The sequence below is a fragment of the Eucalyptus grandis genome, chromosome 10 (genome assembly GCF_016545825.1).
Source record: "Eucalyptus grandis isolate ANBG69807.140 chromosome 10, ASM1654582v1, whole genome shotgun sequence".
NCBI lineage: Eukaryota > Viridiplantae > Streptophyta > Magnoliopsida > Myrtales > Myrtaceae > Eucalyptus > Eucalyptus grandis.
Window position 1 is genome coordinate 35,059,146 of NC_052621.1, and position 16,612 is coordinate 35,075,757.

Genomic DNA, 16,612 nt, shown 5'->3' on the forward strand with positions numbered 1-16,612 from the left:
AATGCAATTCGGCCTCTCTCCTCCTTATTAAAGTGATTTAGTCATTGAACTTCCATTAGCAACAAAATTAAAAAAAAAAAAAAAAGTTTCCATGCTCTTCTCTTCTTTTTTTGGGTCAATCCATACTCTCCTTTAGCTAACCTTTAATTTGGTCGCCGAATTTTAGTATCGTTCAGCCTAGTTCTTATAGGCTTTTAATTAAATCAGTTTAGTCCTTCATCGAATGTCAAAACTCTTTACTAATGATCGGGATTCATGTCAACGATTGTGGGCCAACAATCAAGTTAAATTGGTGTGCTAAATATCAATTGGACTAGATTGACTATGATAGTTGTATTGGTTTAACTTTAATTCACGCAATGCAAATATTAAACTAAATTAATTAAGAATTCAAAATTAAAGTTGAACAGAGAGCATAGCGACTACTTTTTGGCATTGCTGTAAACTTTTCTTCAAAAGTATGGTGAAATTTTACTGGTGGATGGTATCAAAAGTTGCCCATCGAAGCTCTTAAATTGTTCTCTTTACGTAAATTTAAGGCCTCCTAGCATGGAGATTGTGTACTTTTGTAATGTGAGATTTTCTATCCATCCAAACAAACCATTGGAGTGTAATGCGAAGAGCCATCAAAGTACCTAAAACCTCTAGTGCAAAATCCCATAAATTACAACTCCAATGGAGGACTATCGAGGACACCGACACTAAAAAGGAAGAGGATTAATTGCAAATATCAACTCAACCCTCCATAAATAAAAATGAAATCCTTTTGGATTCTTAAATCAACCCGAGGTCTTATTGCCTAAGTAACATCAAACCATGAATTCATGGGCCACTCATTTTAAAGACCTGATAAATGGTCCGATTCGCGTGACATAATACCTGACTATAACGTCTTTTGTCCAGCAACAATCACCCTGATTTAAAAAGAAATAAATCAAATTCAATCGAGAGAAAGCGATTCCTCTTTCAGAAAATTAATTCATTAGGTACAAATGGGTGGGTAAAAACATTAATGGCGTAATACATCGGAACGTGCTACTCTCGATGTTAAAAGAAAAAAAGCCATTTGTTTAAGCGAGGGAGGGATTCTCTGTTTAAAGAAGACGCATGTCCTCTCGCAGCGCGTGAGCCGTACGATTCCGGTGGCCCCCACCGTGCACGTGACCGGTTCTCTTGCCCGGATATCGCCTGGCAGCTCGTCCTGTAATTCCCGGCGTAATTACGATTGTGGGCCGCGTCGTCTTCGTCCCTTGCTAACCTGACGAGGCGGTGATGGCGAAAGAAAAGCTCCTCCGGGGAGGCGGATCGGGCGTCGAGACACGTGGCGGGCCGTTACTGGTCGCCGAGGGGTTGCCCCCCCCGTGACTTTTGTCTCAGGGGAGGAAGGAAACGCGGTTTTTTGTTTTTTTGTTTTTTTGGTTGTTTTCAACTGCTGTCGCGGCCCACTAGATTTACTTCCCGGCCGTTGGATCGGATCGGATCGGATCGGACTTCGACGTCAAAGGGATGGGCCCCGCCACGGCCTCGCCTTTTATGGGGGAAAGGTCTGGGAATCCATTTATGCTTTATACGAATTTTGCTCAAAAGCTTAATTCGCTCCCACTTTAGATAATATAATATAATATAATATGACTATTTTCAAATCAAATTGAAAATTCTCGCGCCGGTGGAGAGATTCACGCCCTGCTCCATTTATTTAGCAAAAAATATATAATTTTTAAAACATTTTACTTAAAATAACTAATCGATAAAATATATTTTCATTATCAATAACAAAATATTTATCATTCATTCATTTTTTATAAACAATATAAATGGTTATTTTTTGAAAACACATTTTTAAATCATTTGGACTTCAGTACATCCTCGAATTGCTTAGTCTAAACTTTGGGACATGAAATTTAGATATATTGGGGCATTAAGGGGATCTCTCGGGGCAGGGTAGAGTCCACCGCGACTTCTTCGGGAATTTGTTTGAGTAACTGGTAGGCCGGTATAGTAACCGTTCGGGCAAGTGAAGGTAGGAGAGGGAGGTGAAAGCCCTCCTACTAGGCTAATATATACTTTGCATAGTATCTCTCAACCGACTTATCGATTTAGTGTCCCGGATTGAAAGATGCCATGCAATTTTTTTTGCTGAACGATTATATTAGATGTAGTAATTGGGTTCGATTTTTTTCTATTTTTGTCTTTTTTATCTTTTTCATGCATGCAAAGCAAAATCATGAACAAGATGGCTGGATACAGATGAGATGTGGGTCTGGCTCTGGAGGGATTGAGTAATGTAACAGTGCTCTCCAATTATTCATTTACTCCTTTTATGGTGTGGCCGGCCCAATGCGTCTGACCAAAAGGTGCACCCTTCACGTTCTCTTCCGGATTGGATTTGGGTTTGCATGCAGATTTATTCCCACAACGTGGACTCCACAACTGTAGATTGGTTTCAACTGTTGAAATTGAAAAGGATTCTTCCTCAGACTTGATACCCCTTAAAAAAAAGCAAATATCCAAACCAAAATGTCGGCCACCGGGAAAATAAGATTGTTAGTAAATTTAAGGCATTGAATTCGTATGGCGCGCCTGATAGAAAATGCATGCACACAGGCTTGTTGCTCAATGGTTGAATCGATTCCACGAGGTCAGATGTCAAATGGAGGCGAGCTGCTAGTGTGCAAGATCCTTTTGGTTGCCCCGTCGCTGTTGAGAGTTGGAACTATCTAATAATCATGGGCAATTTGTGATGAGGAGGGATTGGCCGATAGAGAGCTTTTGAACTTCAAATGAATTTAGACTTATTTAGGATGGAATGAATATATTTAAAGTCTTAAAACTCGTCATGAAAATTGAATTGAGTGTTAAAACTTTCAAAAAATATATCAAGTTCTAAAATATGTTAAATTAGTACAATTATGTCATTCCATTGAACGCACTTTTTGCAAGTTTTCAAGACTCGATCGTATCGTAACAAATTTTAGAATTTAATTTAATTTTTTCAAAGTTTTAGACCTCTAATGCATTATATTTTGTCAAGTTTTAAATTTTACAATGCACTTGTCCATTAAGGAATCAATCCACGATAAAAAGCAATGCAAAAAGAGTAAAAAATGAAAGGGAAAATAATCCTTATGAATAGAGGTGAGCATGTCGAATTGTCCAAATTGGGAAACTGAATTGGACTAGCCGATTTGGTCTTGTTTTTAGAGGTATCAATATAGTTTTTGATTCCATGAAAGTTGAACTAGTGATTTTCAGTCTAGTTTTCTTCCTTAGACTAGATTGACGGATCAAACCGACTCTTTTTTAAAAATATATTTAATTTCTTAAAAATAGCAATAAATCATAAAAAATTATTATTTTATTTCTTAAACACACACACATAAATTAAATTTAAACTAAAATCTTAATGGAATAAAAAAAGTGACCGGTTTAGTAAGACCAGAACCTAACAGTCCAATCTAATTCCTGATTCCACTTTGAAATCGAATTAAATTGGGAATCGATCTTCCTTACTTTTGGATGTGAATCATAGAAGCATGATAGATCCGCTTGAGGAGATAAAAGTGGATTTGGGATTCGACATTTCCACCCGATTGCGGAATTATAGCTAGACTGCATAGTTAATTCCTCTACTGCGTGCGTGATCTCTCTCTTTTTCACGTGATTGCCGATGCGTCGGTCGCGTTGTCGTTGACTCTTTTGCATTCGTCTTGTCTTGATCCGCTTGTCATTGCGATACTCTCGCGGGTCACGAAGACCACGATGTTCGGGAAATGATTACGGGGTTCGACGCAGTGGATATAAGTAAAGCCGCTAAAAATGTTGGGTCGTCGTCGTCTGAATTGGGGATGAGTGTCGTGCATTTCAATGATGATCTAATCTGGGTGATTTCAACGAAATAATAAACAGAAAGTCAAGGACATCTTCTTCTTTTCTTTTTCTTTTCTTTTTTCCAATGGACGTGAGGGTTAATGCCAGATTCATGAGTTTTCTCTATAATTAGATATATTTATCATTCGAAATGGGGGGGAAAATATGAGACTAAGTTCGACTAGATTCTTGGGTTGAATTTACCGATACCTGTATCCTCTTGGGAGAAATCAGGAAAATTGTTTTGAAAGTGCTAAATTTATTATACTCTTATTAATTTAGTCATAAATTTATCGATAAATAAGTCTTACGTTTTGTCACCTAATTCCATCAAGTCAATTTTGATCATAAATCATTGATGTAGATGGTAGGAATCATACATGGCACGATAAATACCGATGTGGATAATTTTAGTAATATTTTAATATTTTTCGCATTTTCTTTTCCCCCATCAAGCCTCGTCGATGATTGGCAGAAGCTTGGCCAAACCTAGGCTAGCAAGGGCCACCCTCATTGGATTGGCTAAGGGTGAGGGTCACTCTTTCCTGCATAGTGGAGGGCAATCCATGCTCGCCCAAAAAGGGTGGCTCTTGCTTAGGCCAGGCCATCGACGAGACTCGACAGTGGCTCAAAGAAGGAAATGAAAGAAGAAAAGAAAATAACCCCCCCAAAAAAAAAAAAGGAGAAAGGGAAATAAGAAAAAGAAAATGAGAAGAAAATGAAAATAACAAATAAAAAATATTAAAATATTATTAAAAATTATTAATGTCGGCACTATTGTGTAAGATGGTTGTGTCCATTTCAATGATTTCAATCAAAATTGATCGAGATAAACTTATTTGACAAATGTGATAAGGTTTATGAATCGATAATAATGCAATAGATTTAAAACTTTTTGGACAACTTTTCTAGAATGAATCAATCCAAGCCTTGCCCTTGCCCAAGCTCCATATTTGCATCCATTATGAGATGCATATCATTTGTATAGGTTGTTTTCATAGGTGTATTAGTGGGAACTAGATAGATCACGTGTGAAGTTTGTTGTTCCTAAAATTTTAATTTATTCAATATGGTCAATGAATATTAGCCTATAAGCAATGTCGTCCTTGCAATTTTTTATCTATTTAAAGTGGCCATTAAATTTTTGATAGATATTCAATCTAGTTCCCAATCTATATAAAAAACTTCTATGTTATCCTCATATTGATTCAAGTTTAGGAACACATTGAACATTTCATATAAACCGTAGATTAAATTGAACATTTAAAAAGTTAAAATGTCATATTAAACAAAATTAAAGTGCACTAATAATATTGCGCATTGAATTAAAACTGACGGACCGCATTAAATAAATTAAAAGTTTAAAGATGATATTGTACAGTGGGTCAAACTTCGTGGGACATCTATGTCATTTTTCTCGACAAAAATGAAAAAGCAACTCTTCTTATCCTCTTTCCAATTAATATTTTCGTTTTTCTTCGAAATTATGAATACGCAAAAATGGCAGTCAAGTCACGATGCGTCATTTTATCAACTTATTTCGACACTTTTGGAAAGGTCTAGCATAATGACGTGGATTAAGAATCTTTCAATTTCCTTTTTCCCTTCTCCGTCTCTTTATCTTTCTTTTCAATAATTCCCAATTATATATATATATATATATTATATTTTGGTCGAGTCTGTAAAAAGCAACTCCTTTTTTTCCTCTTTCCAATTAATATCCTTATTTTTCTTCGAAATTATAAACACTCAACAATGGCAGTTAAATCATGATGCGTAATTTTTCCAAATTCGGTCTTCCATTCCACTTATTCTGACACTTTTTGGAAAGGTCCGGCACAGTGACGTGGGCTAAGAATCTTTCAATTTCCTTTTTCGCTTCCCCCTGTATTTTTTCTTTCCTTTCATTAATTCCCAACTATACACATATATTATATATTCCTATATAAATTTGTTGTCGTGTAATTATATAAAATATTTATCCTTTTTTCCCCCTTTTTCTCTTTTCCCGGTCATAATTATTATTTTCGTCCAACCAAAAACTGAAGAATAATAGCAACTGACAGCAGCCGCAGCTCGCGCTTCGCACTGCATTGGCGCGACCGCTGATTTAGGGTTTCGAACAGTCGGAAAAATCCAATCGAGCGCTCCCCCAGCAACCTGCGCGAGAGCCTCTGCCCTCGAGTCGCCAGCTCTCGCCCTGCACGCGTCGAGGAGGGGAGGATCGGCGGCGAGGATCGTCACCGGCCGGCGAGCCCGCGGCGGCGGCGGAGATGGAGGAGTACGGAGGCCAGAGCCAGTACGAGGAGGACAACCCGTTCGCCTTCGACGGCGGCGAGGAGGTCTACGAGTACCATCAACAGCAGCAACAGCAGCAGCAGCAGCAGCAGCAGCTGCAGCAGACGGAGCGGCGATATTCGGGGCGCGACGTGGACTCGTTCGGAGGCGGCGGCGGCGGCGGCGACGGCGGCGAAGAAACGGACCGGAGGCGTCCGGCGGAGCACCGTGACTCTTCTTCGAGGTTAGCTTGCTCGGGTCTTGGGAGTTGACTGGTTAAGATTTTTTGCAGAGTTTTGGAGGAGTTGGGGGAATTTCGAAGCTGCTGCGGCGCGCTTGGGTTTTTGTTGATTCCTTTTCCTTAGAATCTGTGCGCGCGAACTTGAGCTATTAGAATTCGACCGAAAAATAGAAAAGAAAGAATTTTGAGCTATTAGAAGATGACGCCGATATTGCCGAGTGAAGAATAATTCTGGCCATTTTTTTTTTTAAATTTTTTTTTTTGCCGCCTTCTTGTGATAGGAAACTCTTTGTTGGAGGCATTTCCTGGGAGACTACCGAAGGTATGTCAAGCGTTTCATCACTGAATTTCTCATGGATTAATTTGAACGTGGAGTTTATACTTGGAAGTTCTCTTGTCGATTAGAATAAATTGGGGATTAAACTGTCTAATGCTAAGTGTTGCGAACCCAGCTAGTGCATAAGTAGCGTAATTCACATTACTTGCCGGCCATCAATACGTATTAAGAAGTTTGAATTCTTCTGTCTCAGGGGAATGCCTAGAAGTCCCTTGAAGTGGATAATAGGAAGTACCCAAATCATCTATGGTCCTCAGTGTAGATTTCAATTTGTGCTTGCGCACTGTCCCATCCAGAGTAGCGAATCTTGATGATTTTTCTTGGCTGCTCTCAGAGACCCTTGTTTCCCTACGCATCTCACCAACTTCTCAACACTTAGTTTTGACAATTGGCACAACCCCTGTCTGTGTATTCTTGTCCTATGATTGAATTCAACTAGTTATTGCTTGAATTTACTGTCATTTTTCCATTTGATTGTGATGCTAAAGAGATCTTCTACTCATCTATTTGGATAGTTTCCTGTCTTCTGTTCTCATTGAATGCATTCTTCTGGTTTCACTGAATGCATTCTTCTGGCTTCAGCACCACTCCTCAAACATGGCATGCACACGTCAGTAATAACTTATAATTGCAAGTGTTAGTAGTTGTGCACCTAAACATGTTTTAGGATTGAAACATGGGTTTTAGGTGCATGAGGAGTGGATGCAGCGTAGAACAGGATATTTAATCATGAAAAACATAAACTTGCTTCTAGTATTACCAATTTGTAATGTTGACCATGCCATCTGTTTGAATATAGATAAGTACCGATACACTGTTCAACCTTGTAGCATTTTGTGTATTTTTTGTTTTTTTTTTTCCAGACAGATTCACTAGTTATTTTAGCAAGTATGGAGAAATTGCTGACTCTGTGATTATGACGGACAAGTATTCTGGAAGGCCTCGAGGTTTTGGATTTGTCACATTTGCTGATTCAGTAGTTGCCGATAAGGTTTTGGAGGAATGCCACGTCATAGACGGTAGAGAGGTAATATCCTCTATCAGAGTCAATTTATTTACTGTGCAAAAGAGCTTCCTTGTCATGCTAGAACTTTCTTGGATGTTGTATCATGTCAGGTAGAAGTGAAGAGGACGATCCCCCGGGAGGATATGGAAGGAAAATCAGCATTAAAGACAAAAAAGATCTTTGTCGGTGGACTCCCAGCATTCCTGAGTGAAGGTGGCATATCCCCCATTTCATTTTGTCTCTCTGAGGCATGGGAATTTATTAGTTGACACCATGCTTTACTGTGCAGATGAGTTGAAGGAGTATTTCTCTTTCTATGGTAGTGTTGTTGAGCATCAAATAATGCTAGACCACACGACTGGACGGTCTAGAGGCTTTGGGTTTGTCACATTTGGCGAAGAAGATGCAGTTGAAAGGATAATATCAGAAGGCAAAGTGCATGAACTTGGAGGGAAACAGGTGAGTTATAATTCCTAACCAGTGGGGAACTTCATCAGAGATGAGCAGCTTCTAACATAGCACTGACCATAATGTTTAGGTGGAAATTAAGAAGGCCGAACCAAAAAGGGGAGGTAGTGACTACAGCGGAAGCCATTCCAAATTCAGAGGCAGTTTCAACAGTAGTGCGGGTGGTTACGCTAAAGAATATCATCCAGGAGATGGGTTTGGTGGGAAAGTAAACAGAAATTTTGGTGGGGGTTATGGAGGTTTTGACGGTTATGGAGGCTATGGAAGTTATATTGGAAGCTACGGTGGAAGCTCAGCTGCATTTTATGGTGGATATGGTTATGGCTACAGTTTTGGGGGCCCAATGTATGGTGGCGGCACTTATGGAGGCAGCAGCAGCTATGGTGCCCCCAGTGGTTATGTCACGAGCGGTTTTTATGCTGGTAATAGAGGCTATGGAAGAGGTGGTGGTGGCGGTGGCGGTGGCGGCGGCGGCGGCACCGGCGGAACGGCGGTATCCATGGCAGTGGTAAGGGATATGGCTATAATTCCGCAGCAAATGGGGCTGCAATGGCCGAACGGTACCATCCTTATGGGAGATGAGATTTTTATTGGCTTGAGTAGTGTCAATGCACACGGAACGGAAGGACGTTTGTCCCTCACGGTTAAGGCTTGTTACTTGATTAACACCTCTCCTGTGCATAATAATAGCATAGCCGATAGAAAGGGCACCTTGTAATTATCAGACAGATTGAGATGTGTTGTTTAATCTATGATTGGGGATGAATATGAGCCTGTTTATTTGGACATTCTTGACCTTCTGCTGTATCAGTGGTTGAATCACCTGGGTTGATAGTTATTACATAGGTGATGCTGTTATTGTTCTTTTAGAGGGTGATTACGGGAAAAACATTCTTTCGGCTTTTCAATCGAAAAACAGATCTTGCCTCAACAAAAGTGGCATGATCTCTGATGCGTTTGTCCTTTTTCCAACAAAAATTAAATGCATTATCCTTAGACGGATTCTGTGTTAAGAGTGGTTATACCAAATTTCATCGATGGACAGCACAATAACTGTGGAGGCAACATTGTCTTGAAAAACAGAAAATAAAAAAAAAAAAAAATCTTGAAGAAGCAAGGTTCGTCAAAATTGCAAGTATCTTTTGCTGGATGCAAACTTTTATTAGCTGTACTGTACGGAGTAATGAAGCTGTAAACAAGCGCAGGTACAAGTGTCTGAACGATCGAGCACTTTTACGGTACCACAAGGTTGGGATGTGTCATAGTAAATAAGTAGAAAAGGTCGTAAAATTGATTTACGATTGTGAAAAAAGTGAGAGAAAGGAGCACTAATGTACCTATGGAATTCCTTGCATTTAAAACTGGTGGCATCTTATAGTTGCACGTCTCAATAAAACATAAATGCTAATTTATACAGTTTCGACGAGGACATTGGTGAATTTAAGTCGTTTTTTCTTTACCGTCGAAAAAAGACAAACAATGCTGAACTCTCTTCGGGCATATCGATATCATATGTCCGTGTCATTTCGAGTTAAGTCAGAAGAGGACTTTGTCTCTTTCATTATTTTTTAACTCTATTACATGCTGTCAGAACTAACAAGACAAATATTTCTGTATACGTTTACCCATATAATATGCTAGTAAAAATATGATTATGTAAACGATATGGGAATAAGACGTAAAGAAGGGTGGCTTGCACGAAATGAAAACCTTGATTTCTTGAAAAAGCAAACTTGTGTGCAGGTTTATCCCTCCTCTCCATATTATATATAATCTATAGTACATTAGTAAATGTATTATAGCACCATAATCACCAAATCCTGCGACAACTGTCTTGGCCCTTTCGGACATGGCCGTGAAGGTCACTTTCTCATTGTGGGCGGTAGGTGTTAGACAACCAAGATCAAAATGTACTGGGAATATAGCACTGAAAAAGTTTAAATTTTGGCTGCAATGACACTTATATTTAAAAGAACAATTTCGTATCACAAAAATCCTTGTATTTACATCAGTGGCTCAAAAATACCTTCCAACGCAATTTTATCCCATTAAAAATCCTACATGGCAACTTGCATGGACAATAATAGACAAATGGAGTTGACATGGATCTCGAGGAAAATTCCACCGAAAAGCCTAAACTTTATTCAGTATGATACCAATATCCTAAATTTTTTTTCATATCATCAACACCCTAAAGTTGTACTATCCCTAAGAGACTTGGGAAAGTTCCATCAAAAAGCCTAAACTTTACTTAGTATAATACTAATATCTCAATTTTTTTTTCATATCATCAACACCCTAAACTTGTGCTGATGACCCAAAATCTATCACAATTTCATCCGACGTGGTGGCTTGCGTGGACAGTAGCAGTTTCAAACATATTTAACAAAGAATCTGACGTAGCTTTATAGTCAAGTTCAATATTTATTCATTGGTGGGCTCGACAAGCATGGGATTTGTATGTTTCGTGATCCAGTGCAACTCATATTTCAGGGTAACTACTTGTCAGGGTTTAAATTTCTTAAAAAAAAATTGGACCTCCATGATAACAAGTCGTCTTTTTGGCAACTTTTAGAGTTCCGGAAGCAACATGGTTCATGTAGCAACGGCGCCTCGGACGAGACTAAAGCCAGGGTGACCACTTGTTAGGGTTTTAATGATCCGAAAAAAGGTTTTAGCATGACTGTAAGTAAAATTTAAGCCTTTTGTTAGTATATTCGCAAACATATGCAAAATTTTATTTTTAAAGAGTGATGTTTTCCTCCAATCTGGCTATGGGAATCTAAACGTTGGATTACAAACACGAACATCAATCACACTAACGTTCGCTGCATGTAGACAATGTCTATAAAATATAACCACTATTAAAACAATGGGTATTAGAAGTTTTTTTCTTTTTTCTTTTTTCAAAAAATAGCATTATTAAATTAATTACAAACATGACATTTTCAATAGGTTATATTCAATTGAGATTTTCAACAAAGTATCATTTACATAATACATGCTCATCGATTGAACAAGACTCGCCATGGTTATAAATAGGACTCATCATACTCTAATCGTTCAACTATATTTCAAGACTATATTTCTTCATTTGATTAATCGGGTACAAGTTACGAACCTTATTTATACACAAAATTGACAAAATATAAATGTAATTAATCTCACATAATTCAATGCATGTGACAGGATCACAAAAGATTTTCCGAATTTTTTCTCGATAGAGTAATGCAAAGACACACTGCGTTTCATTTGATCTCAACCCATATTAGACCGTAGTTCAACGTTAGCAATCGCCAATGCCATCCTCGTGAAAACGACACTTTTTTTTTTTTTTTTTTTGAAAAGGTCTCGTCAAAAAATGCTTTCCATCCACTTAATTAAGCATAATAAATGCAATCGAACCGTAGGTATAACACGAGAGACAATCCGTACCTCAATAAATGCAAAACTCCTTAGAATCGATGGTTTCATAGTATTATTCTCGAGCTTATCAATCAACCAAAAAATTATTTCTTAATTTATAAAAAAGAAACGGACGAAGCCACCGCCACGCGCCCACGCGCGCTCTCTCTCTCTCTCTCTCTCGCTCTCATCATCAACATCGTTTTTTTTTCCCTCCTCTGCCCCGCAAAAACTTTCCCTCCTTTTCCTAGGGTTTCTCTCCAATTTCTCTCCCCTCCTCCTCCTCCTCCTCCGCTTCCCCCGCCCGCCGGCCGATCGAGCAGCGCGCCTCATCATGAGCAAGGATTCCGACGCTGCCGGAGGCTTCGACCTGTCCGAGCTCCGCTCCGATCTCCCCGCCGCCGCCGCCGGTGACTACTCCTCTCGACCTCCTCCTCCTCCTCCTTTTTCTCCCCTCATTTCCCGCGCGCGATGTTCGCGAGCCGATCGGACGGAAGAAACGCGCGCGCATCCGACCGGGACGGCGGCCTTCGATTGCCTCCTCGGTCGGTGAATTTCGCGGCGTCCTGCGAATCGGGACCGCCCCGCCGTACCGAAATGGCTGGCGAGAGTTTACCTGTTCTTCTTCTTCTTTTTTTTTTTTTTTTTTGCGTGGCTGCTTGTCCTTGGGTTCGGCCTTCCTCTGTTTTGCGCTTCGCGTGTCCTGGCAGCCTTATAAGTCCGATTCGAGCGCGGGCTGAGCGTGTCCTCCTGGGTGTATTATCTGCTGTTGCGTGTTTTAATCGTATCCAGCCTCGTCGTGTTATGTTCTCAGACGGATTACGTTGGGAAGTTCTAGGTTTTATTGAATTTAGCTTTGATGGAACATGGAAGGCTAGAATGATCAGTGATGGAACAGTTCTGCTCTTTTCTTTATCCAAAATAACTTCTTTTTGGGTTGTGCATCTCTGAATTGGATTTTTATGTTTGACCGGTCTTTTTTGGTGATTGCTTCGTCAATGTATTGGCGAAACTGACTTGCGTTTTGCATGTGCTTTAGTTGAATGTGGTCTTTTTTTTTTTTTTTTTTTTTGGTGCACACACACTTAATGAGCAATTGCTTGAAATCCTATTTATTCCTTCCTCTTTTTGGCGTTTGTAGCTCTAAGCGCAGAAGATCGCAAGGGTCTCGTCAATGCACTCAAGGTAAGTTGTTGTGGAACTTTTTCCTGAAGTAATTTGTCGGTTGCGAGTTGGAATCTCTGGGCAGCATGTAAAAAGACGCCTTCTTTTCAAAAGGTGATGAGTTAGTTGATGGTCCTCATGTAACTTCGTGTACTTGCTCAGGGAATTAATTGCTATGTAGCTTCCCAACGGAACAGACGTTGTTGCATAAGAACATGAGTTTTGTTGTGTTTTACAGAGTTTCAATTGCATTATTTTGCCTGCGGCTGTTCCTTTTAGTTACAGTTTTCCTTTTTTTATTATAATTTCTACAGAACAAGTTGCAGAGCTTGGCTGGGCAGCATTCAGATGTGCTAGAGAGTCTTCCCCCTAATGTTAGGAAGCGCGTGGAGGCTCTAAAAGAAATTCAGGTTTCTTGTACTTGGATGTGTTTTAAATACCACATAATTCATGGTCATTCCATTTTTATACAGTCGTGTAGGTTTCATGGCAATATATGCCTATTCGTATACGCATGCATGTGAGTTGATTTTGGCTAATGCCAGTTGAACAGTTGCATGCGTTGTTTCGTTGACTGTCTTATTTGGCTGGTATAGAGGAGGAGCTCTTTACTTGCATGTCCCCAGTTAATTTTTTGTTCAATGGAATATGTTGATTTGCATTAAAGTTATCGCAGTAACTGCTAGAACTAGGAAGTGTGTAATTCCTGAGGATACGTGTGTGTTCTTATTTCTGATAAGGACACACACATTTTCCTTTTGTCTATTCAAGCCCCTGGCAATACCCTTAACCAGGTTGATAGTGGTCAAGCCGACCATATACCCCAATCCCAAGAATGTGTATTCATGTCAAGAAATTTACAGTTTCCCATAACATGTAGAAAGGAAGTTTTTGACGCTGGTGACTGGTGATTTTCAGAGCCATCATGATGAGATGGAGGCTAAATTTTTTGAGGAGAGGGCAGCATTGGAAGCTAAATACCAGAAGTTGTACGAACCCCTATATACAAAGGTCTGCATTATTTGTTCTCACTTGTGATATTCCATGACAAAGATGAAGCTTGTGGCACATAGTGATGGAAATGTTTATCTGAATGGTGGTATTGCAATCCATTCTTCTAGATGTTTAGACTTCTCTGGTGTCTGCTAATACACTTTTGTTTTTTGGCACTTAGAGATATGAAATTGTCAACGGAATTGTTGAAGTTGATGGAGTAGTAAAGGAAGCTTCTGCAGTGGAAGAAGAGGACAAATCCGCTGAAGGTGGTCTCTATGAGGGTATCTGTTGTTGTCCTGAACTTTTCTCAGAGTGTTCTTTTTCCTTATTGAAATTTTAATGCAGAGAAAGGTGTGCCAAACTTCTGGCTCACTGCAATGAAGACCAATGAAATTCTGGCAGAAGAGGTAGTGAATGCAGAACCATCCTTTTGTTCTCTCTGGTAGAACTAATCGTGGCTGATTATTTTCTATTTCTTTGCTTAGATCTCTGATCGGGATGAGGGGGCTCTGAAGTATTTAAAAGATATTAAGTGTTCTAAGATCGATAAACCTAAGGGCTTTAAGCTTGAGTTCTTCTTTGATGCTAACCCATACTTCAAGAACTCGGTGCTTACGAAAACATATCACATGATCGATGATGATGATGAACCTATTCTTGAGAAAGCTATTGGGTAAGTTGCTTTACTCGTATATTTTGTTTAGGCAGCTTTGGTTCCCATAGCTCATGCTTTGTGGTGCAACTCTCAGGACGGAGATTGAGTGGTATCCAGGGAAATGCTTGACCGAGAAGCTGCTGAAGAAGAAGCCGCGAAAGGGTTCAAAAAACGCCAAACCCATTACCAAAATTGAAAAATGTGAAAGCTTCTTTAATTTTTTCAATCCTCCAGAGATTCCAGATGATGATGAAGATGATGAATTAGATGAAGATGCGGTATGATGTCGCTAGTAGTGTTGCAATGAATTACGCTTTGTTCTAGTGGAGTCTTTTAATCTCTTTATATTGGTTTCAAACAGGCAGAGGAATTGCAGAATTTAATGGAACAGGATTATGACATGGGGTAAGTCAATGATCTCTTCTTTCTTGATTAAGGTTGACCCTCCATCATTGATTTTCAATAGGATTTTCTTGGCCTGCGTGTTACCATTTCCCTGACTTGTCGAGCAAAGAGAATTTTACTTGAGGTAGTTTTAAAGCGGGATGTAGTCTTTGGGACTATTGGAGGGAGCAAAGTAGTCAGCAGGTTTTAGTGTCTTGGCTTGAGTTCTCTCCAAAAGGTGGGTTTCAGATCATCACTAACCCAGAGCCATCTCTTGTTTGTCCTGTAAGCTACTTATTAATTTCTAGAGACTAATGCTATAGTCAAAAGGCGGTGTATTTGTTGATGTTTGTGTTGGGTAATTTCCTGTGTAATAAACATGGCAATACTGTGGTTATCTGTGTGAGGAGTTGCCTGCTTTTTGAGGAAAGCATATGTTACCACTGGGACAACTTGATTTAAAGCCTTGACTGTTGTTCTCTTGCACAATTCAAGCTATTATTCATAATGCAGCTCCACCATCCGCGATAAGATAATTCCTCATGCTGTGTCGTGGTTTACGGGCGAGGCTGCTCAAGATGATGATATCGGTGACATAGTCGGCGAAGAAGACGAAGAGGGTGAGGAAGACGAAGATGATGAAGGGGAAGATGACGAGGAGGATGAGGAAGATGATGAGGACGATGAGGAAGATGATGAAGAAGAGGAGCAAAGCAAGAGCAAGAAGAAGGTAATAACTGTTTTGACTTGAATTTCTACACTTGTGATTGGTGGGTTTTTCGTGGTGGAGATACTAATTAATTTATTATTGGTGATTTTGTGGTAGCAGTCATCAGCTGGATCCAAGGTGAGATGAATGCGTCACCAATCTTTTCTCGAATGAAATGTTGAGAAGATACAGTGTTGGATAATTAGCTTGGCTAAATTTGAACCTCCCATCCTTATCTGAACTGCAGAAGAGTGGCCGAGCACAGGTGGTGGGAGGACAGAGCAAGGCGAGCGCCCTCCTGAGTGCAAGCAGCAGTAGCATTTGTTCTTTTGTCCTGCCGTGGTCGATTCTTCCAAACTGAGCATGGAGCTCTAGGGCCCGTGCGATACTGTCTATCTGCCTTGTGTATGGTTTTTCTTTGACAATACACTCTCGCCCTCTGTTGTTAATTACATATTTGTTCTGCAAATGCACCGATCACTTTTCCTTATACTTTTTTCCATCGAGTAAGGGCGATTATGTTCGTGGTCTGATGTAAATGATCGATTGATTAGAAATCATTGCTTCTGAAAGAAGAGCGGCGTCACTGATTGAAGCGAGAGAACTCGGCAATTTTCTAGTCCGACCAGGATTTATTCATTCTGGCCCCTTGAATATTATCTCCCCTACATCCCCCAGTTTGTAGGATCCATAGATCCGATGCCAATTCAGACAGAGCGCACGGGAGGGAAGATTTCAGGGTCCACATCCACCGTCCGCATCACTAGTCTCTTGTGGTTCACATGTCCTGTTACTATAATTCTTTCCTGCCTTGATTTTCAACCATGCAAGGATTTGCCCAATCACCCACGAAAGGAATCAAGAAATCAACATCATGGAAAAGAAAATTAATTAATTCCTTTTTCTAAGCCATAAAAAAAGAAAAATGGTCTCTTTAGCCGCAGTCTGTTATCGTGAGTTTTACCCGTGCACGGCATCCGTGCGCCGCCTCAATTAGCTGCTGCCTCGATTAGCCGAGCACCGGTAAGCAATTAGGACTCTGTCCATGTAAAAAGCTAATCAAGCATTGGCCAAACTGCTAATTTGACATAACCTCGGCATCA

General features: G+C 39.9%; 2 protein-coding genes across 2 annotated transcripts; both read left to right on the top strand.

Annotated features, from left to right (window-relative positions):
- Positions 1 to 5,929: 5,929 nt before the first annotated feature.
- On the top strand, positions 5,930 to 9,059 carry LOC104423013 (heterogeneous nuclear ribonucleoprotein 1). The gene is made up of 6 exons (XM_010035469.3): positions 5,930 to 6,388; positions 6,667 to 6,707; positions 7,586 to 7,749; positions 7,839 to 7,941; positions 8,018 to 8,187; positions 8,267 to 9,059. The coding sequence occupies exons 1-6, from the start codon at positions 6,141 to 6,143 to the stop codon at positions 8,912 to 8,914; spliced, it is 1,374 nt and encodes a 457-aa protein (XP_010033771.2). The 5' UTR covers positions 5,930 to 6,140; the 3' UTR covers positions 8,915 to 9,059.
- A 2,750-nt stretch (positions 9,060 to 11,809) lies between these two features.
- LOC104423014 (nucleosome assembly protein 1;4) lies at positions 11,810 to 16,081 on the top strand. The gene is given in 13 exon segments (XM_010035470.3): positions 11,810 to 12,011; positions 12,743 to 12,786; positions 13,080 to 13,175; positions 13,684 to 13,776; positions 13,940 to 14,027; positions 14,107 to 14,168; positions 14,247 to 14,434; positions 14,511 to 14,694; positions 14,778 to 14,821; positions 15,314 to 15,530; positions 15,630 to 15,647; positions 15,757 to 15,781; positions 15,784 to 16,081. Coding segments are annotated over 13 exon segments (1,179 nt in total). The 5' UTR covers positions 11,810 to 11,935; the 3' UTR covers positions 15,828 to 16,081.
- Positions 16,082 to 16,612: the final 531 nt, after the last annotated feature.

Coding starts and splice junctions, on each gene's coding strand:
- LOC104423013 (XM_010035469.3), top strand. CDS start 6,141: ATGGAGGAGTACGGAGGCCAGAGCCAGTACGAGGAGGACAACCCGTTC. Junction 6,708..7,585: donor TTCCTGGGAGACTACCGAAG/GTATGTCAAGCG, acceptor TTTTTTTTCCAG/ACAGATTCACTAGTTATTTT. Junction 7,942..8,017: donor CCCAGCATTCCTGAGTGAAG/GTGGCATATCCC, acceptor TTTACTGTGCAG/ATGAGTTGAAGGAGTATTTC.